This window comes from Oncorhynchus masou, chromosome 27 (assembly GCF_036934945.1).
Source record: "Oncorhynchus masou masou isolate Uvic2021 chromosome 27, UVic_Omas_1.1, whole genome shotgun sequence".
NCBI classification, from domain to species: domain Eukaryota; kingdom Metazoa; phylum Chordata; class Actinopteri; order Salmoniformes; family Salmonidae; genus Oncorhynchus; species Oncorhynchus masou.
Window position 1 is genome coordinate 44573757 of NC_088238.1, and position 23667 is coordinate 44597423.

Genomic DNA, 23667 nt, shown 5'->3' on the forward strand with positions numbered 1-23667 from the left:
AATCCCACTTTAAATCTCTGCCCCCATCATCCTTTCACCGCCTAGCTACCAGTCCCTTTCTATAGGCTTCCACTTTCTATCAACCTCAACAGGGAGGGCCATTGGTCCTGTAGAGCTGCAGTGAGTGCAGGGTTTTGTTCCAGCCCAGCTCTAACACACTCCTTAACCTACACAGTATCCCAAATCTCTAATACACTACCTTCCAGTCATCCAAATGACATCTACTCATATCGCCCTACTGTCTGTCACTACAAACCAACACTTATAGTGCGTACTGGGGCCTATCAACATTTATCCCAACCCCCAACGTTAGATAGGCCACACAGACTCTCTATAACGTTACAGTAACGTTCGGCTGATGCGCCAGGCCTGCTGGTCTTCTCTAGTTACTGCACAGTGAAGTTCAGGCATGTCTCCAGTCTCACAACTCACGACTCATCCCGTTCTCTTTTCTCTACTCGTCCTTTTCTCTTTCTCCTCTTGTCTCTTCCTCTTCTCTTCTCCTCTCCTTCTTCCCTTCTCCCCTCCTCCGTTCCTATTCTCCTCTCTCCTCCCATCTTGTCCTTCCACGTATCCACCGGTTACACCTCCCATTCTATTCTAGTCTTGTCCACTCATATTAGATTGACATTCTAGTCATCTAGCAGATGCTTTTATCCAGAGCGACATACAGTTAGTGCATTCATGTTGAGAGAGCTAGGTGAGACAGCCACGTCACAATCATAGTGAGCACATTTTTCCTCGATACAGAAATGATCAACGTCAGCCGTTAGTAGGAAAAGACAAGTGCAATGGAATAAAATAAAATAAACATTCTGGGTGGGGGGGCGACTGAGATCTTATTTCAGACACTCTTTGAAGAGGTAGGGTTTAACATAACTCTAGTGTTCCGTCCTGGGTTTGCCCGTCCACTTATGTCTTACACAGAAACAGACATCTCCACTGTACACGGAGTGACTAACCCACTAAGAGACTCACAATGGAGGAAGTGGAGTACAGTGTGTCTTCTTCCAGGGTTTAGTTAGTAATTAGAGGGGAAATACCCAGACAGCCAAGACATCAGTATGTTTTGTGTTGTTTCAAAAGGCTGACAATAGACTTGTGATGTGATGTCTGGGAATGAGAGATACGATGTGTGCGTGTGCACGACCTGCGCGCACGTGTCTGCGTGTGCATGGGTGTGTGTGTGTGTGCACCTGTGTCACTGCCTGTGGGCGCGTGTGCATGGGTGTGTGTGTGTGCCTGTGTGTGTGCGTGGCCGTGCGTGCGCGAGCGTGTGTATCCCCGTGAGAGGAGACGGAGAACAAAGATGAGATTCTGAGACATCAGCAGAGATCCTGTGGCCCAGAGGCAAAGCTGCTGTTACAGGAGCCAAGGCCTGTGTACTGCAGGAGCACACAACATCAGAGAGAGAGAGATGGGAAAGAGAGATAGAGAAAGAGAGAGCGGGGTGGGAGAACGAGAGGGGCTAAAAGGAGAGAGAGAGACGGAGAGGACGATGGAGAGAGAGAGAAGGGGGGAGGAGAGGGGGGAGAGAGAGAGGAGAGAGAGAGAGAGAGAGAGAGAGAGAGAGAGAGGAGGTTGTTTCCACAACCTAGTGAAACATTCTGGGAACTTTTAAAGACTGTGAGGGAAAAAGCAGAGAGAGACCGCAAAGAGAGCAAGTTAGACAGAGAGAGAGAGAGCGGGAGATGAGAGGGTTGGAGAAAACTCAGAGAGAGAGAGAGGGGAAGAAAGGAGGTGGAAGTGAAGGAGACGAGAGAAAGGAAAGAGTACGAAAAACAAGAAGGAGAAGGGAAAATGAAGAGCCACTCAAAAAAAGGAAAGATGAAACAAATTAGAGGTGGAGATGGAAAGAAAGAAAACTAATGGAGGGAGAGTTGAGTGCACACACACACATACACCTCCACAACAGATCTACCTCTCCATTTTCCTCCACCATCAACATGGCACCACCATTAAGAATGGACTCTGTCTAGCTCGTCTGAAAGCTACTACAATACCTAGCGTCTCTGTCTATATACAACTCGTTTCACCTTCTCTCCATTGGGAGAGAACTCACTATAGCCTCCCATAAGTATTTGGAGCCTAATGTATCAAAAGTGCGATATAAATGCAGTTATTAATATGTTCATTACAACTATTACACACATGGCTCTCATCAACATAGAGTCCATTGTAGCCTCAATTTCCATAGTCATTATAATGTGATGTAGAAAGTGTAATATATCGGATATGACGTTGTCTACTCTTTCCAAAGCAGATATCCGCTATAGTCTGGATGTAGGTTCGGTAACGTGTTTATTTGTGCTGGTTACACTCTTGGCATGTAAGGTCGAAGACACCCCTTTCCATGGTTCCATGGGAATGCTATTGTTCTGCTTTACTGTAAATAGAGTTGTTTGTCAGGGTTTGTATTGTGCTGTATTATAGGTACAGTGGGGTTCCGAAATTATTGACACCCTTGATAACGACGAGCAATAATGACTGTATAAAATACAGTAATCAAATACTGAGCTATATTGTATGCTAAAAAAAATGGGGAAATTATATTATTTTATACTGGTACAATTGCTCAGAGAAAAATATTTTTGAAATACAAATCTCAAAAAGTTAGGGGTCAAAAGGATTGACACCCCTAAATATTCTTGTAAAGTAGTCAAAAGCGTAGTATTTGGTCCCATATTCCTAGCACCGCCATGACTACATCAAGATTGTGACTCTACATGCATCCTCACTGCATCCCACTGCTGGCTTGCCACCAAAGCTAAGCACGGTTTGTCCTGGTTGGTCCCTGGTTAGGACACCAAATGCTACTGGAAGTGGTGTTGGAGGGCCAGAAGGAGGCAGTATTTCCTCTGGTCTAAAAAAAAGATGCCAATGCCCCAGGGCAGTGATAGGGGACATTGACCGGTATATGGTGCCGTCTTTCGGAATGGATGTTAAACGGGTGACTCTCTGTGGTCACTGAAGATCCCATGGCACTTATGTTAAGAGTAAGGGTGTTAACCCCGGTGTCCTGACTCTGTGGTCACTGAAGATCCCATGGCACTTACGTTAAGAGTAAGGGTGTTAACCCCGGTGTCCTGACTCTGTGGTCACTGAAGATCCCATGGCACTTATGTTAAGAGTAGGGGTGTTAACCCCGGTGTCCTGACTCTCTGTGGTCACTGAAGATCCCATGGCACTTACGTTAAGAGTAAGGGTGTTAACCCCGGTGTCCTGACTCTCTGTGGTCACTGAAGATCCCATGGCACTTATGTTAAGAGTAAGGGTGTTAACCCCGGTGTCCTGACTCTCTGTGGTCACTGAAGATCCCATGGCACTTACGTTAAGACTAAGGGTGTTAACCCCGGTGTCCTTGCTGAATTCCCAAAGCCCTGATACCATCATCGCCACTTAACCATCCCCAGTTTACAATTGGCTCATTCATCCCCCCTACTCTCTCCCCTGTAACTATTCCCCAGGCCGTTGCTGTAAATGAGAATGTGTTCTCAGTCAACTTACCTTGTAAAATAAGGGTTAAAAAAATACATAAAAGATTGTGACTCTACAAACTTGTTGGAGGCATTTGCAGTTGGTTTTGGTTGTGTTTCAGATTATTTTGTGCCCAATAGAAATTAATGGTAAATAATGTATTATGTCATTTTGGAGTCACTTTTATTGTAAATAAGAATAGAATATGTTTCTAAACACTTCTACATTAATGTGGATGCTACCATGATTATGGTTCATCCTAAATGAATTGTGAATAATGACGAGTGAGAAGGTTAGATGGTCAAATATCTTACGCCCAAGACATGCTAACCTCCCTGTTATTGGTAATAGTGAGAGGTTAGCATGACTCGGTGATATGATCTTTGATCCTATAACCTTCTCTTTCATCATTATTCACAATTCATTTAGGACTATCCATAATCATGGTAGCATCCACATTAATGTAGAAGTGTTTAGGAACATATTCTATTCTTATTTGCAATACAAATGGCACAATACATTATTTAACATATCTTTCTATTGGGCACAAATCATCTGAAACACAACCAAAATGAACTGCAAATGCATCCAATAAGTTTGTAAACTTACAAGCTTGATGTAATCATTGAGTGCTAGTAATATGGGACCAAATACTAAACCTTTGACTATTTTATTTATAAGAATCTTTAGGAGTGTCAATCATTTTGACCCTTACCTTATGAGGAAAGAAAATGTTCCTGGATAAACAGAATCTCATTCTTTGAGCAATTGTATTAGTATAAAATATCAATTCAACTAAAAATGTGCATACAATATAGCTCAGTATTTGAGTGATTTATTATATACAGTCATTATTGCTGTTCTCTATCTTTATCAAAGGTGTCAATCATTTCCTTTCTGTTTTATTGAGAAATCCACTATAGAATCCACTGATTCTAGACATTTCTCAAAATGTCTGATCAAATTTGGATGTTTCTTGGTAAAATATTGAAGCATTTCTTGGTAAAACTTCAATATGGTTTTTCTAAGTTTTGTCCTTGGATCAACTAAGAGACAGGTATTTCATAACACACTGAAAGGGTGTGACATTGTCCCTGTTTGTGTGTGTTGTGTTTAAGTTAGGGGCTCAGGTGGGCCTCAGTCCTTTCTGATCAAAGCTGACAAAGTGGTGTGAGAGAGGAGGACGGAATGATGCGCATCGCATGTGCACACACACACACACACACACACACACACACACACACACACACACACACACACACACACACACACACACACACACACACACACACACACACACACACACACACACACACACACACACACACAAACACACACACACACACGCGTTTTCCGACCCCTTGACCTTTTAACATTGTGTTGTGTTACAAGGTGGGATAAACTTTATTTTTTTTGGTCAAAGATTTACACAACATTTTCTAATGTCAAAGTGGAAGAAAAAATAACATTTGTAAAGAAGAAATAAATAATAATAATTAAACACTAACGTATCTTGATTACATAAGTATTCAACCCCCTGAGTCAATACATGTTAAAATCATATTTGGCAGAGTCTTGAAGAGCTTGGATTGTATAATATTTTCACCGTATTCTTTTTTAAATTCTTCAAGCTTTGTCAAGGTTGTGGTTGATCATGGCTGGACAGCCATTTTCAAGGCTTGCCATTGATTTTCATGCCGATTTAAGTCAAAACTGTAACTGGGCTACTGGGCTACTCAGGAACATTCAATGTCGTCTTGGTAAGCAACTACAGTGTATATTTGGCCTTATGTTTTAGGTAATTGTCCTGCCGAAAGGTGAATTTGTCTCCCAGTGTCTGTTGGAAAGCAGACAATCAGGTTTTCCTCTAGGATTTTTCCTGTGCTTAGCATTATTACGTTGTTTTTTATCTAAGAAAAAAACTCCCTAGGCCTTGCCGATGATAAGCATACCCATAACATGAAGCAAACACCACCAAGCTTGAAAATATGAAGAGTGGTACTCAGTGATGTGTTGAATTTGCCCCAAATATAACACTTTGTATTCAGGACATACAGTTCATTTCTTTGGAACATTTTTTACAGTTTTACTTTAGTGCCTTGTTGCAAACAGGATGCATGTTTTGGAATATTTTTTATTCTATACAGGCTTCCTTCTTTTCACTCTGTCATTTAGATTAGTATTGTGGAGTAACTACAATGTTGTTGATCCATTCTCAGTTTTCTCCTTTCACAGCCATTCAACTCTGTAACTGTTTAAGTCCACATTGGCCTCATGGTGAAATCCCTGAGCGGTTTCCTTCCTCTCCGGCAACTTAGAAAGTACACCTGTATCTTTGTAGTGACTGGGTGTATTGATACACCATCCAAAGTGTAATTTACAACTCCACAATGCTCAAAGGGATATTCAATTTCGGCTTTTTCATTTTTACCCATCTCCAATAGGTGCATTTCTTTGCAAGAAATTGTAAAACCTACCTGGTCTTTGTGGTTTAAACCTACCTGGTCTTTGTAGTTTAAACCTACCTGGTCTTTGTAGTTTAAACCTACCTGGTCTTTGTGGTTTAAACCTACCTGGTCTTTGTGGTTTAAACCTACCTGGTCTTTGTGATTTAAACCTACCTGGTCTTTGTGTTTTAAATTCACTGCTTGACTGAGGGACCTTACATATAATTGTATGTGTGGGGTACAGAGATGAGGTAGTCATTCAAAAATCATGTTAAACTCTATTATTGCACACGGAATGAGTCCATGCAACTTATTATGTGACTTGTTAAGCACATTTTTTTGCACCTGAACATATTTAGGCATAACAAAAGGGTTGAATACTTATTGACAACGTTCCCTCTTAAGCTCCCCGGGAGTACCACGTGGAAGAAATATCAGCCTGCGCAGAGGAGCACAAGATTGAAATGTCTAGTTTTCCCCGTTTACTCAACACCATCAACGTTTCCCTCGGCTGTGCGACTTGTGATCGAATCAACGCAATATTAGCCACTAACAATGCAACGCACCGAAACAAACAAACTATGCAAGAGATGTTCTTGTCGGCAGAGTGCATTGGAGTAGGATTCTGTTGCGTTGACAGGACCGACTCTACACAGACGGTGCACAAAAACCAATCAGAGCTGCCGTATCCCTATATGCAAATAGACCATTGCGATATATGGATCTGTGCCATTCACTTGGACTGTGTTTTACAGCATGAGTTTTGAGATCAAAGCAAGAGCTGCATGTACATTTGTTCATATTCTTTGCTCGTGAGTGAGTTATTAGCCCAGTTAAAGAGAACTTGTAGTCGGCAACGGAGGAGTGGTCGCTTCCAACAGGAGCATGAAACATGTGCATTTCAAGTCAGGTGAAGCCCTTTTTTTCGGTCTTAAATGGGCTCTGTTGTATTTTGAGACTGGCTTGAATAAGTAGCCAATAGGCAGAGGGTAACATATGTTGTCTCGATTCTCTGCAATAATGGTCTGGGAATAGTAATGCATTTTTATTTCTGTAAAGTGGTTCCTTGCGTTGTGTCATGCCTAAGTACAGCCCTTAGCCATGGTATATTGGCCATATACCACACCTCCTCGGAATGATTGCTTAAATAACCTCCGTCCAAACACTTGAACCCAGGGAAAAAGCACCATTGAATACGATTTCTTGAATGACGAGCGTATGCTTTCGGTTCCCCCATTCAAACGAGAAATGGTTTCTCCTGCTAAGCATTGACATTCTCCAATAAAAAGGCTGCTTTGTACGGAGAAACTGAACTGGGCCATTGAAACACTAGGTCCCCATCCTAAATCGTCCCCTACACCCTGCGCCCTATGCACTTGTGGAGATACGAGAGGGACTGCCAGGTGTAATCAAACTGGTAGTAGCTCCACCTTGCCCTCTGATAGGTTCAGTGGAAGTTACACCATATTGCTTATACCAATCAAATCCTCTCAGATCTCTACAAGTGCATAGGAGACTATTTGGGATTGGCCCCAAGGGTCCACAAAGGTGATATAGCACTGACGGAACACTTAGTCGTAACAGGAAGTCAGAGGGATATTAACAGGAAGAAGATGTTACAGTAGTACTCATACTTGGGCTATGTCCCAATTATCTCTCCTCTGTCCCAAAGTGTGCACTTGTTCACTTCCCTTTACTGATTTGAAAGGAATGACTGGTATGAAGAAATATGGTGTAAACTCCCACTAGCTAATGCCTTCACCAATCCAATGCTTTAAGGTTTGTGGGAACTAGTGAACGAGTATACACTTCAGCAGGGCCTTATTCAGGAAGTCCCGACATCGAACAACAATCTCTTTCGATGTATGATGATTCTGCCTTCAGTCTGACATTAATATCTGGCAAATAAAGGTATCATTTCAGCTCTACATATTACATTTCAATCTGCAACTTTGTAAACAGAAGTTAAATGCTCCTTGAATGACCTCCGGGAGTGAGTCATTTATTAGTTTGTTTCCGTGTACTAGGAAGGTGACATGGGAGAAGGTCTAATACACAGGTATGGATTAGTATTTGACATTTGGATGTTATGAGGGTAAGCCTAAGTGTCTGTATTTTCTAAAGAAAGGTTTGCTATAGTGAAACTTTCCTTTCACGAAGGTAATGAAGCATCAGAAGTTGGCCCATAAAACAGGCATCTAGTAGCCAGGTCACTTTGGGGCTGTGACAATATGTCTGAGCAAAGAGAAACTCCCTTTCCCCCAACTTTCCACAACTTTCACTTAAAAAAAGACCCAAGAAATATCAAAAGAACACCCAAGAGAAAAAGATTCCCTTTCGTACTCAAAATGAGCTGTAAGAAGAAGATAATCCATCATATTGACAGCAGCCATTTTTTAATGCTCAGGAAACGACTCCAAAAGGCAAGACGGTATCATCTGAACTGTGTGTTACGTGTTGTAGCGAACAGTGTTGTTGTGTCGGTTTCTATTGAGAAAAGTCACCCGGAAGAGATCGTCATTCTGATAAAACAGGAGAATACGGTCTTTCTTCCATTTCTCCCTCTCTTTCTCTATTTGACTCGCCTAATAACGCTATTCTCACCTTGACCTGTGAAGCTAGGCCCATGCACAATGGTCCAACCATTAGCCATGTTTCAAGAACTATTCAGCTGTAATGATGATGACAGAAAGTTGTTGTCTCCCTGCCTAGTCAGTCAGTCAGTCAATAGGTCTGAAATATGTTTTTGTCTATAATAAATCAACTGTAGAGACGACACAATGTTGATTTCATAACTATTATATTGGCCAAGGGCTGTCATCAAACTGTTATTAAGCTAATGCTTTTTCTCACAGACTGACAGAATAGAATGTGTGTTCTTTGTATTCTAAATGAATGTGAAGATACTAAGTCAACACAGACAGCAACACCAACACATTGTGTATATATATATATATATATATTTAAATGTATGTCTTATATCTCATAGCTAATCAGTGGCTCTAACTACATATCCCCAAAAATACTTTAAAAACAAGAAAAAAGGAAAAACATGCAACGCAAAAATACCTTCATCTCTCGGTCTGTTCATTGTAGACTCATGGTGTTTTTTTGTGAGCGGACCTATAGGGTGCAAGAAAAAAAGGGAGGGAAAAAGAGAAAAGAGAAAATTCAAAAAAGATTACTGGCAAAAAAAAAAAACGCAAAGAAAAAAAATCAAAAAAGAAAAGAAGAGCAAAAAAGACAAATCAGCAAGAGGTCGTCAAGTTTTTTTCTTTTCTCTTTTTTGAAGAGGACTAAAAAAAACAAAACAAAAGCGCAGCATCACAGACACATTATAAGAAAAGACAACAAAACGCTTTTGTCAAGAGAAAAGAAGGAGCCCCTAATGTCTGAAGATCCAGCACTCCGTCTCACCCGGGAGAAACGGATAAATGAGTTGTCAGTGGCCGTTAACTAGTTGTTTATTGGTTGTGCTGCCCTTTCTGAACCCATGTTTTGTTACTTGTGTTCAAGTTGTATTTCTGGCTTCAGGGGACCATAGTAAAAATCTATGGAAGGGGAAATAGAGAGCAATCTCCTGTGGTTAGAAACTCAACACCCACCCTTACCCTCCCCTTTCCCTCCTCAGAACCCCTAAAAAAGGACCATCGGGCATAGAGAGGTACCAAAGAGGAGAGGTGGGCCTCGTCAAGACGCCCTCACCCGTAACCTACAATAACACGATTAACCCCCTGTTGTGATTCATGAATAGCGTGACATTTTCTTCACACAAACCCTGATAACTCCCCTCCTTCTTTTTCCCTCTGTCACTACAGTTCCCACAATGATTGGTACTGCAATATAAATAATATGAACACACTAGATTAAACGTTTTGGGGGTTAAAACACACAACCAAATGATATCTTTATTCGTCAGCCATCTCTAGCAAGAGAGACACAATGAAAGGAACCTGTAATGATGAGAAATCATGTTAAACATGCGTTCCAAAACCGGAGAAAGGGACAAAGGTATGCAGGGTGTGTGTGTGTGTGTGTGTGTGTGTGTGTGTGTGTGTGTGTGTGTGTGTGTGTAGCTTAGATGTAACCCTCAAAGTTATCCCCCTAGTGAATATGTAATTACATGTATAGCGCACAACAGGCTGTGTGTCAATTAGAAATGACATGTAGCTTGATGCTAGTTAACGGAGTGTGTGCTGTGGGGTGGGTAAAATGTGCATGTAATTCGATCCGCATCTGCCCACCAGCTATTCTTGGCAAATGGAGGAGAGGGGGAGAGATAGAGAGGAAGAGAGATAAAGGGAGAAGAAGGAGAGAGAACAGAAAGGGCTGCTTCTCTCCTCCCCTCCTCTCTTCTTCTCTCCCGAATCGGTGAAAGTTTGCTGCTGAGGAACTAATGTTGTGATATGCAAAACAGCAATCAGGGAAGGGGCCAATCAGGAAAGAGGCCTGGGCTAACAGGAAGCACCATCTGCTGTTGGGATTATAACTACCTCTGATATGCTGACAACCAGGAAGTCTGTCTGTCTCTGTGATTTGCAATCCAATGAAGTTATGTGTAACTGCAGTGACAGCTCAAAAATATCCAAATAAATGTCGTTAACTTATTGTCGCCCGGAAACTGATCTAAGGATAGGATTACGGTTAGCTAGAGGTAAATGCTTGGCAAATACAACTCGTTCAAAGAAAACAAATAGGATTATAACCGATGCCTGTGTGCATGGGTTACGGCTTCACATGGGCTTGAATAAGGTAAAGATATTGGAGGCCACAGAGTGGTTATAGCGTATTGATAAGTCTGTATATAGACATCCATAAGAGTGTGTGATGGTATGGTTAACAGGGTTGAGAGAAGGTTATCCTCAGATTGAAATAATCACCTGGGGAAACAAAGAATCAATTGAAAGGATGTTAAAACTGTTTACGAATGTAAGACGTTTGGTAAAACCTGCAGAATTTGCAACCCTTCATGACGATGGTTGGATGCAGCTGTGCAAATTAAATCCAGCATGTCAACCTGTCTGACATATCCTGTATGCACGTCATTCAGCATAACAAGAGGCCTATTTATAAACTGTAAAAAGAGAGAAAACTGTATGCACAACAGATGGAAAAGCCCCAGTCAATGAATGGCTCACTCATACAGTCCCCTGTATTTAGGCATCTTACAGTCACTCAGAGAAGTTAAGAGGCATCATCAGTGTTTACCGCAGCATTTTAGGGCAGAGAAAGTAGAAGAAAAGCTTTGCCAGAAGTAATTTTGTGAAGTGCTAAGAACAAGTATAAAATGAAACAATAACAGGGTTTGTTTGTAGGGTCGAGTGTTAGAATGTTATTGGAAACACTTTTGACATCCATCATGATACAGTAATTGACAATTGTACAATTGACTGTGTAGTTAATGAAGAAAAACGACCACAGTTCCATTACAGCCCCTTCTCCTCTATGACCTCCCCCTGTTTTTCACCCTTCTCTTTCTCCAAATATACCTTCTTTTCACCTTTACTTTCCTCTTCATCTCTCTCTGTTTTGCAGGTTGTCTCAGGGCATACTTTGAAGGTCATGAACAGTCAAAATCATGTTTTTCACGAAATTGGATGATATTTGGATGACACCAGATCAATGTATGATGACTGAAGTATACAAAATGACTATTGCTTCTACATTGATAAAGTTTGATCATAAAGTTACTGGTCCCCTCCCCCTTGTCAAACACTTGGATTATTAAGGGGCGGGATTATTAAGGGGATAGGGTGACATCACCCTAACTCTCAATTTATTACACCAATGGTAACATGATATTCTCTTACCTAATTTAAATAAGCCCCACCTTGTAACCAACATCGGAGAAGGCGTGTTTGCGGAGGTAGGCGTGGTTTATATAGCTAGATAGCTGCTCTACTGGTGCAGCAATTTGACTGGAGGGTGTCAGCAGAGATACGTATATGGCACAGATACTGAAGATGTTCGCTAGTTACTGACTAGCAGGGTCTTCAGCCAGCATGGTGCAAAAGGGGGAAAGGGTTGTTCAAAACTCCGAAGCAGTTGTCAAGTCAACATTTCCGTTGACACAAGAGGCATGTCAAATGGGAGATGTTTACAAAATAAATTCACGTCATTGACGCAATTTCAATGTTGAGTTGCTTTGTGGATCACCAAATTTGCTGCAACACTGCTCACTGCATCAAAGTTTGCAGACGTAGGTGTTTCAAAGAGCTGTCGATCAAGCTGAGCTCACAAATGTAAAGTCCCCGCCCACTCAGCCTGTCTTTTCAAAGTTCCTGGTATTTAGCCATGAGAGAAATGTACATTTCTATCCCCCCAAAATATTATGGGCAACACTTTAGTCACTCAAAAGGCTATTTTACATGGGAATCAGAATGACTGTTCACCTTTAAGCGATTGCTCTGGCCTGCCTGGAGTGCCATACGGGTGGGGTTTGCCGTGTTCTGAACATTCTATTGGTTCCATAGAGCCAGGCAAGCTCAATCAAGCACAGCTAAAGTATTTTGAAATGATTTTGAATCGTAGTTGTACCCAGGGCTGGTGCAGAGCATCTCACTGACTGTGAACCAGGTTACATCATATTTTAACAAAGCTCTACTTCCACCTCTAACCACACACACACACACACACACATACACACGCGTGCGCAAACACACACACACACACACACACACACACACACACACACACACACACACACACACACACACACACACACACACACACACACACAGCACCGCAGTCTCCCCCGCCCCCAGCTATAACTACAGCTACAGTACGGACACTCACATCAGCCACACCACCCACAGTGTATGTGTGTGTGTGTGTGTGTAAGAGAGTCTCTGTCTGTGTGTGTGTGTGTGTGTATGAATCTGTCTATGTTATGTGTGTCCGCACCAACCTTTATGTGTGTGTGTGTGTGTGTGTCTGTGTATGTGTGTGTGTGTGTGTGTGTGTGTGTGTGTGTCAGAGTGAATTTGTGTACTGACAGTGTGCGCATGGTGTGTGCACATACATCTATTAATATGTGCAGGCTAGCCCCACAGACTAAGAGTAAGTATAGTCTAGGTGTTGACAATGTAATTCAGCAGACAGCAGTGTGAGTGTAAAGTTGATGTACGAGTGAATGGGAGCGTCACTGACAGGTTGTAAGTGAACTAAAAAGATGAATGATGGACGGGTTGAGAGGAGTACAGGGGAGGGAGTGTGTGTGTGTGTGTGTGTGTGTGTGTGTGTGTGTGTGTGTGTGTGTGTGTGTGTGTGTCTCGTCTCTCAGTAGTATGAGTAATGTGACAGCGGGTCAGTGTTTTGTTTATGATGACTCACACATGATGCTTCTCTCTCCCAGGCTCCCCCTTCCTCACCCCTTCTCCTCCATATGAAAGAGTGTGTCGGCCGCCCACCCATTCTGTGGCACACGCCTTGTCAGCAGATGGCCACTCTGTGTGGGTACCATGATCATGATGCTATCTCCGATGCTATTTATTAATAGTATATTTAGATACACTACGTGTGGAAAAATCACCAAGTATGATTCATTGGTTTGGTCTGCCTGGTTCAGTTGTAGGGACAGAAGGCATTCAATCTGGCCTGAAATACACTCATTATTTGCGAAAGACCATTTAGAAAGACTGTTGAGGTTACTGAATAACATGGGTAGATCTGGCATCTCTATTTGTTGTCCAGTGTTCCAGCCTGAGATTAAAGCCCCCCCCCCCCCATTTGTCTCAATGCTTCAACAGTGTCTGAGAATTATAGATCTAGTCTTGCTGAAGAGAGAGAAGAAAGCGAGCGAGAGAGAGATCAGGGAACAAGGGACACTAACACAGATGGGTCTCTGAATAGAGTGGGAACGAGAGAAGGGGAGAGAGAGCGATGGCGTGAATGAGGTAGGAAGCAAGGTGAGACACCAGGAGAGATTGCCGTTTGAATAGAGGGAAGTAGAAACAGAGATGGGTGTGGAAAGAGCTCATTTGAAAGAGAGGAGTGGAGAAGAGAGAAGTTCAGAAATAGACAGTGTGGAGATAAAAGGTGAGAAAAAAATGAAGCTAATAAGGAATATTTGAAACTAAGATAGCCAGTGTGAAACATACTTATATTCATAATGGAATGAGAATGGGAGGTGAAAAGGGGGGTAGAAACAGTGTAGAAGAGAGAGAGAGAGGAAGAGAGAGGGAGAGAGATAGAGCGAGAGGAAGAGAGAGAGAGAGAGAGAATCATTTCAATGTTGAGAGAGAGTATAATTTCAATTTTGAGAGAGAAAGTCTAATTTCAATTTTGAGAGAGAGAAAGAGAAAGGAAGAGAGAGAGAAAGAGTAAGTATAATTTCAATGTTGAAAGAGAGAAAGGGAAAGGAAGAGAGAGAGAAAGAGGAAGTGTAATTTTAATTTTGAAAGAGAGAAAGAGAAAGAAAGAGAGCGAGAGAGAAAGGGAGAGAGCGAGAGAGAAAGGGAGAGAGCGAGAGAGAAAGGGAGAGAGCGAGAGAGAAAGGGAGAGAGCGAGAGAGAAAGGGAGAGAGCGAGAGAGAAAGGGAGAGAGCGAGAGAGAAAGCGGCAGGTAGCCAGATAGTGACATTTACAGAACGGTGACGACTGAGAAGGCATGAAGGTTAAAGCCATTTTCTCCCCATGCAACCAGCCACAGCCACAATGTGTGTGCCTCTCACGCTCTGCAAGTGTGTATATGCAACTGCCATGCATGCATATGTGTCTGTAGCTGCCACGTGTCTATGTGTGTCTGTGCATTCGTGCCTTCGTCTGTGTGTCTGTGTGTCTCTGTCATGTGTCTGTCATGTTTGGCCCTGCCTGTGTCTTAGTGTGATCCCTGTGTTCCTCCCCAGCAGAGGGACTAATCTGGGGGTTTACCGGGTAATCTACCCCATTTTGAGGGACAATATTTATCCTCCGTCTCTGGGTAGCGATGCCCTAAATCCTATTACAATCAAACAGAACGTGTCTTCTAAATCAGATAGATTCGAGCTGCGTTCGGAGCCCGCCTTTTGAACGCCTTTTGGAACGGGTTGTGTGTGTTTTGTGACGTTTAGTCTTTTGGCAACGCTTGAAGGACATAGTTATTTTTTCCCCCCCTTTTTTATCAAATTCAAGGTAATATCAAGGGAACGTGGGAAGGAAATGTAGAAAGAGATAGAACTGCCAGGTTGTCTCTCTAACTTTCTGTTCCTCTCCTTTGTTTCACCTCCCCCTCTCTCTTCCTTGCTCTCTCCGTCCCTCACTCCATCACTCCTCCCTGGTCCCTGCCTCATAAACGTGTATTCTACCCTAGAGGGCTGCACTGGGACACTGTCTCTATATGAAAAATGGTTTTTAATACCCACCCAGCACACTGGGGCAGTGAAGAGATTGGAAACCAAAAAAGGGGGGGGGGTCAATTCCAGCTCAAAGGCCTGGAAGATTGTTGTAGACAGATACTTATCCTCCCTGTGTGTGTGTGTGTGTGTGTGTGTGTGTGTGTGTGTGTGTGTGTGTGTGTGTGTGTGTGTGTGTGTGTGTGTGTGTGTGTGCGTGCGTGCGTGCGTGCGTGCGTGCGTGTGTGTGCGTGTGTGTGTGTGCGTGTGTGTGCGCGTGTTTAGTGTGTAGCTAGTTCAGCAGGCCATCGATTAACATCCTCTAGTCATCCATTGTGTTCCCTGAACAGCACAGGGTACAGTATGTCTGTTTGTTCATTACCTGAGGGTCAGGGGCTTGGAGCCATAGTATTGACTTGTGTTCTCATATGTGTTGTTCTGTCGGCTACATGTCAACAGTTTGTCTACGACGGTGATACGCTGATGGAGGTTTACCTGTAGATAACAGCCTTCTCTCTATCTATCCCCTGTCTTTAAAAATACAACCATTCTCTCTGTTTCTGCCCCTCCATTCAGCACTCTGGGAGGCACTGTGAGCAGTGGACTCTGGCAGGGCCGCCGCTGTGTGTGTGTGTGTGTGTGTGGGGGGGGGGGATAAGGGGGTTAGGCTAATTTGCATTCATAGCCACTAGTCACCTCAGCTACAGCAAGCTCTGAAGAGATGGCCCTTTGAGCCACGAAGAGAGAGAGACAGACAAAGAGAAAGAGAGAGAGTGAGAGGGGGGGAGGAGAAAGGATAAAAAGAGAGAGAGGGAGATAGGGGGAGAGGGAGAGAAGGTGGGGAAAGAGAGAGAGAGCAAGAAAGAGAGCGAGAGAAAGAGAGAGAGAGAATGAGGGAGAGAGGGAGAGAGAGAGAGAAAGAGGGAGAGAGAGAAAGAGGGAGAGAGGGAGAGAGAGAAAGAGGGAGAGAGGGAGAGAGAGAAGAGAGAGAGAGAGAGAGAAAGAGGGAGAGGGAGAAAGAGAGAGAAAGAGAAGAGAGAGAGAGAGAGAGAGAGAGAGAGAGAGAGAGAGAGAGAAAGAGGGAGAGAGGGAGAGAGAGAAGAGAGAGAGAGAAAGAGAGAAAGAGGGAGAGGGAGAAAGAGAGAGAGAGAGAGAGAGAGAGAGAGAGAGAAAGAGGGAGAGAGGGAGAGAGAGAGAGAGAAAGAGAGAGCTAGATGGAAGCGAAAGACAGAAGGGGAGTGAGTGTGAAAAACAGTGAAAGATTAGACCGATGAGAGAGATATGTGGGCTATGATGCAGTGTGTGTCTGTGTGTGCGTGTGTGTGTGTGTGTGTGTGCGTGTGTCAAACATAGGCAGCCTTGAGGAAAGCCAATACAATTATTAAATCATCAGAATATCACTAGAGGAGACCTATGCCGACATTTCTACCAAAAACATCTCACAGACTACATGAGTTTCTTCTCTCCCAAGGTGAATTCAAGAACAAGTGACAATGGATGCATTGAACATGGCTATTCTCTCAATCTGTTCCCTCTCAATTTGTCTCCACACAGATGGATAACTGATGTCGAATCAGTAATGATACATTCAAAGACTCCTTGATTCCCTCGCGGAACTTATTAAGCATCACAAGCATAAACTGTGGCTGTGTCATAAATGGTATCCTATTTAGTGTAATGCTTTTGACAAGGGCCCATAGGGCTGTGGTTAAATGTATGGCACTACGTAGGGAATAGAGTGCTATTTTGGAGGCAGGCTGTGTATAGCTACTTTCTTCTATAACTATCTCAACATATATCTTCTTTATGTTTTCAAGGTTAAAATAAAACTGGGGCAGTTGGTATAGATCTTAGTGCGATAGATCTTGATTCCTTAAATGGAACCGTATTAAACTATATAGAACTATCCAGGGATGGTATGAGATCTAAATACAGTGTCTGTTATAAAAATCCCATTTCTATCTTCACTGCTCATCCAAATCGAATGTTGAAGATTGGAGAATGGATGGTGGTGTGGTTTTCCCCTTAAGTTAGCACGAATGAAAGGGGGTGACCATGTAGAAAGAGCTGGGAGGAGAGCAAGATGGTGGGGATATGAGGGAAGAAAAGGGGGGGTACGGCATGAAGGAGAGAATGTGAGAGTTGAATAAAGAGAGAACGAGAGAGAGTAGAGGGAGAGAGATAGGGAGAGGGAGAGGGAGAGAGGGAGAGGGAGAGAGAGAGAGAGAGGAGAGAGGGAGAGGGGAGGGAGAGGGAGAGGGAGAGGGAGAGGGAGAGGGAGAGAGGGAGAGGGAGAGAGAGAGAGAGAGAGAGAGAGGGAGAGGGAGAGGGAGAGGGAGAGAGGGGGAAGCCGACACAATATCCAGGTGAATGCGACAATGGCGTAATGGCGAGACAGAGGACAACGTCACAATCATGTGACGTCCCCCCCCACACACACACATACAATACATACACACACACAGGCAGAGATGAACACACGCACACACACACAGATATGCACGCACGAACACACATGCACGCACACACACACACACACACACACACACACACACACACACACACACACACACACACACACACACACACACACACACACACACACACACACACACACACACACACACACACACACACACACACACACACACACACTCTCTCTCTCTCTCTCTCACTCCCTCTGTCTCTCTCTCTCTGCCTCATAAGTTATAAATAGCTGGAACTGAGCTCTTGCTAATCCCCTCATTCAGAGTATAGTGGGAAGGCAAATGGATGTGGTCTTTGACACGCTGACAGGAAAATACAGGAAGCACTGGAGGGTTGCCAAGACAACCCACCTCTCCCCTCCTCACCTCCCCCTCTCTGCTTTCGTCCCCGATTGCATCTTCGATCAAAGCTACCGTACACTCCCTCTCTGCGTCTTTTTTCTCCCACACGTATCACAGTGTTGCCAGTCTGTGTTCATTAATACGGAATAAAAGTCCTAACTGGGTAATTGTGTGTGTGTGTGTGTGTGTACAACTGGGTAATTGACCCAGGCTGATGTAATTTCTCCCCCTGAGCCAAATGAAACCCTCGTTTGACCGCGTTCCCAGTTCAAAATGGAGAGATCTGCACTGAACTGACAAAAAGAAAGGGAGAAGAGAAGAGAAGGAGGGACGGGAAGCATTTTGGTTTAGTGACTAACCTTCTGTTTGTGTTGTGCATGAGTATAGTTTGTGCTCCTGCCTGCAGTATCAATCCTTCCATCTCTCCATCGCTCCATCCCCATGTCCCTCTCCATCACTCTATCCCCATATCTCCCTCTCTATCCCCACCCTCCATCTCTCCATCGCTCCATCCCCATCTCCCTCTCCATCACTCTATCCCCATATCTCCCTCTCTATCCCCACCCTCCATCTCTCCATCCCAACCCTCCATCTCCCCATCCTCACCCTCCATCTCTCTATCCCCATATCACTCCATCTCTCCATCCCCACCCTCCATCTCTCCATCACTCTATCCCCCACTCCATCCACCCTCCATTCTCCATCCCAACCCTCCATCTCCCCATCCCACCCTCCATCTCTCTATCCCCACCCTCCATCTCTCCATCCCCACCCTCCATCTCTCCATCATTCTATCCCCACATCACTCCATCCCCACCCTCCATCTCTCCATCACTCCATCCCCACTCTCCATCTCTCTATCACTCTATCCCCATATCACTCCATCTCCACCCTTCATCTCTCCATCACTCTATCCCCATATCACTCCATCTCCACCCTCCATCTCTCCATCACTCTATCCCCATATCACTCCATCCCCACCCTCCATCTCTCCATCCCCACCTCCATCCCTATCCACATCACTCCATCCCCACCCTCCATCTCTCCATCACTCCATCCCAACCCTCCATCTCCCCATCCTCACCCTCCATCTCTACATCCCCACCCTCCATCTCTCTATCCCCATATCACTCCATCCCCACCCTCCATCTCTCCATCCCCACCCTCCATCTCTCCATCACTCTATCCCCATATCACTCCATCCCCACCCTCCATCTCTCTATCCCCATATCACTCCTTTCCCCACCCTCCATCTCTCCCTCACTCCATCCCCACCCTCCATCTCTCCATTACTCCATCCCCACCCTCCATCTCTCCATCACTCCTTTCCCCACCCTCCATCTCTCCATCCCCACCCTCCATCTCTCCATTACTCCATCCCCACCCTCCATCTCTCCATCACTCCATCCCCACCCTCCATCTCTCCATCACTCCATCCCCACTCTCCATCTCTCTATCACTCTATCCCCATATCACTCCATCTCCACCCTCCATCTCTCCATCACTCTATCCCCATATCACTCCATCTCCACCCTCCATCTCTCCATCACTCTATCCCCATATCACTCCATCCCCACCCTCCATCCCACCATCACTCCACCTCTCTAAAACAATATCTATTACCCCCCAGAGATCTCTCGGGCTTTAATCTGACTTTGGTGGTCTCCCCACTTTTCTTTTCCTTTCTCTGTCTTTTTGTGTAGCAGGTTGCTGTCCAGGCTCCCCCAGGGTCGCTAAGCATGACAGTCCCTCCTCCTCAGGGGCTCCCAGAGTAGCCCTGTGATAACAGCAGGACTGCTTCTTTAAAAAGATAAATGGATTGAAGAGAAAAGGAGTCTATAAAAAGGCTTGTTTGGCTAACGTGTGTGTGTGTTGGGGGGGGGTTCTGTGTGTTTGTGCCTGTGTGTTAGCGTGTCCTAGTTTTCTCCCATTGCCCTTATTGCATTATAAAAACGATCCTAACTTAAAGGGACATTTCAAAATTGTTCAACTTCATATTCACATTCTCCAGCACCAACATATGCGAGAACTATGTTTTGCAGTAATGTCCCCTTTGACGAAATGTCCCTTTGAAGAAATGTCCCTTTAAAGAAATGTCCCTTTAAAGAGGTCGTGTTTAAAAAGATAGTCTTTAAGATTCACAACGTGTTCCTGTTGTGACACACATGGCTGCGAGTGAGGGAGAGAGAAAGAAGTATGCTACTGGATTATTTTAGGATACACTAAGGGGCACTTAAAGGGGAGGTGTGGGGTACAGAGTAAAGCACATGGACTGTTTGTCTACAGTGGTACGGTGGACGGTTTAGGGCTGGTCGGTAAAAAGGACCAAGAAGGACACAGGTAACAGAAGACGTTTTCAGACAGCAAAAGAAAGGAAACGTGAGGGTTGATTAAAAAAAAAAAGTCCTTGTGTTGCCAGTGACTGTCCAGTGTGTGTGTGTGCGTGGATATTTAGGTGTGTGTGTGTGTGTCTTCCTCATCTTTCACATCCACAGCCAGCTCAGGGAGTGGAGGGGCACGCTGGGCAGCTGATCAATGCCTGCTCATCATTCTCTGTCTAGGGTGACTATATCCCCCCACACACACACACACACACACACACACACACACACACACGAGAGAGACATAGACATATACATATTGGACAGCCAATCCCCTGGTCCCATAGGCAGATAGTGCTAGCCTCAGCAATACACTAACACAGACAATGTCATTGCAGAAGGTCCTTATATCCAACTACAGACAACCATGTTGAAGGTCAAACACTCTGGGTGTGTCTGAAATGACACCCTATTCTCTTTAGTGGCCCTGGTTTAAAGTAGTGCGCTAACTGGGGAACTGGGTGCCATTTCGGAGGCAGCGTCAGAGTTGAGCTGTGTTCCACTCTATAAAGATGTGTCATTGCAGGCGAATCCTTCTCAGTGCTGTGCTGTTCTCTGGATGGTACTGACATTTAGCTACAGTGAGGGAGTGAAGGGTGTGTGTGTGTGTGTGTGTGTGTGTGTGTGTGTGTGTGTGTGTGTGTGTGTGTGTGTGTGTGTGTGTGTGTGTGTGTGTGTGTGTGTGTGTGTATGCGTGCGTGTGCGCGTGTGTGTGTGTGATGGCTGAGGTAAAACAAAAATCGCCCTGTAAGTGAGCATAAGGAAGAAAAACTGAGAGAGAGACAGAGAAACCTGGTGTGATTTAGAGATACTCTAGGTCTCTGTGTTTTGGGTTTTAAAGGGGGGGGGGGAGAGCAGGTGGTGAGTTGTGAGGTCTAAAAAGCCCTAGCTCCCCAGAGATCTCTCGGGCTTTAATCTGACTTTGGTGGGCTCCCCACTTTTCTTTCCCTTTCTCTGTCTTTTTGTGTAGCAGTTTGCTGTCCAGGCTCCCCCAGGGTGGGGATGGAGAGAAAAGACCGAAGCCCATCACGGTTCCTCACTTCACTGTGGATGTGTGAGGAGAGGGACGGTGAGACCCAGATGAACTCCTCTGATACACACTGGCATCAACAGCAGAGAACACACACGTGGTGGGACAATCATTGTGGATACCCCAGTGGAGCTGTGCTGGACTGTTAAAGTACTGTGTTTTTTTGCCGTTTTTCAGAACACACAGGCGTACGCGCACACACACGCATTTCTTAACCTCGCATAAAAGCCTGAAAGTGCCGATAGTACCTAGTGTTAGTAACAGTTAAGAGTGAGTATCTAAAAAGCTGTGTACAAAAAAAAGATATTGGCAGCTTGGAGGTTAGTGTGTGATTGAAAAAAGAAAAATGAGTCCCGTGAGTGATGACAATTACTCTTTTAGTACGATATCAGGTGTTTATATCTTTGTAATAAACCCGTTAAATATACACTATTTCCTAAAAGCTGATCGATATGTAAAAGTGTCTGAGTTTGTACGAGAAACGCAAGAAAAATAAAAAAGATTAAAATCCCAAGCATAAAAATTATTTCTGGAAATGATTTGAGGGAAGGAGAGAAGTTTCTAGGCAGGTTTCAGATACAATATTTTCAGGTGACATATGTAAGGTTGAGTTAAGTTGAAAGAATCACCCTAACCCAATCCGTCTTCCCTCTCTCCTTCCCTTCCTCACCCCAGACCTTCGAAGATGGACAAAACAGTCGGAAATTATTCTGAGGCAAGGAAGGCTTAATATAGTTAGTTGAAAGAAACCCTCGTCTTCTTCCTTCCCTCTCCGCTTACCTTGCTCAACCCAGACCCAGACGTCGCTCGTCTCCTCACCCCAGACCTACTGAACCAAAGAAAGATTCAGCTCTGGATCTGGGCAAGGAGAGTGAGGTTTTAGGGGGGTTAGATATCTTTTGTGGCAAAAGACGGCGGGAAAAATATGGTTGCGTCCCAACCGGGAGTCAAAAAAGAGAATTAGGTTTCTAGTGACAGACCTCGCTCAGTTAAAAGTACCCCGCCCCTTCCACCTTCCATCTTTCCTCACCCTACCCCTGAGTGGCGCCCCCTATGGGAGCGAAGGACCACCCCTACCCGACACTCACCGTCCTCGGTGGGCACGTAGATGTTGAGGTAGAGGCAGTCCTCGCTCTGGTTTTGGATGTAGCCGGCTGCCACATCCAGGTTGTCTGTGAACCACACCGGCAACATGATCTCCGGCAGCACGCCGTGCACGTTCTGCGGGCACACCGGGGCGAACGCTGTGGCGTTGCGGATCTCTTGCCACGAGCCAGGTGCCTCGGGCAGCTGGAAGCGGCGGTCTCCGATGGGCGCTGTGGCATAGGGCACGCCCAGGTACTGCTCCACTGGCCCCAGGATCTCGTTGTTCAGGTCCTTTTTGAGCCCTCGCAACTTGCCATAGTTGGTGGTCACCATGGGGGGCTTGTTGGCGGGGTTCATCTTCTGGCAGGAGGTCAGGGAGAGGCGGAGAGCCAGGCCCAGGAGCCAGACTAGACAGGTGTCGGCCATGTAGCAGCGGGGGCGGAGACTAGAGGCGAGACCCCGCCCACTTGGTTTACACAGGGATAAAGGGAAAAGATACATGACTGGCACTATAGAGACTCCGCCTCCAACTAAACGTTTATCGTCCGTGTATGTCTGTTTCCCAAAGAGGACTCAATGTTCCTGAAGGTATAGATGATTGGAAAGAAAGGACATCGCAATGGAAAGAGAGAAGTGGTGGTTGAGAGTGTTTATGAAAGAAAAAGTGAACCCTCAACAAAAGGGGGTCTAGAGCGAGGGAGTGAGTACAGGAGGATAGGTGGAGGAGTGGAGTGGCGAGGGGGGGGTGGGGTGCGGTGTGAGACAGAGGGGCTGGAGAGGTGGAGGGTTAGGGGGAGACCGGGTGGTCTTTAGAAGGTGTGGTTGTGGTTAGTGTTGGTGTTCTACGGTCGCGGTCGGGAACGGCTCCACGGTCAGAACTCTGTTACGTTCCATCCTCCTGTACGGTCCTCATCACGGTCAATGTCTGCGGTCACAGTTCCTGGTCAACGGTGGCGGTCACAAACTAACCCTGCAGAAGAGATGGAGGAGAGAAGAGAAGGGAGAAAGAGGAGAAAATAAGAGATAAAGGATTATTTTAAATCAGAAAGTGTCATTATACAGTGTGAAACATGTTTGGTGAAAATCCTCATCAGCACACTTGACATCA

At 44.8% G+C, this 23667-nt stretch overlaps 1 protein-coding gene across 1 annotated transcript in view; it reads right to left on the reverse strand.

Moving 5' to 3' along the window:
- nlgn2a (neuroligin 2a) overlaps positions 1 to 23667 on the reverse strand; it is a 225710-nt gene that overhangs the window by 116798 nt on the left and 85245 nt on the right. The window contains exons 2-3 of the mRNA XM_064940422.1: positions 22562 to 23529; positions 8994 to 9047 (exon numbers count right to left, since the gene is read on the reverse strand). Of these exons, the coding sequence (XP_064796494.1) occupies positions 8994 to 9047; positions 22562 to 23060 (553 nt within the window). The 5' untranslated portion in view covers positions 23061 to 23529. The remainder of the gene's footprint in view (positions 1 to 8993; positions 9048 to 22561; positions 23530 to 23667) is intronic.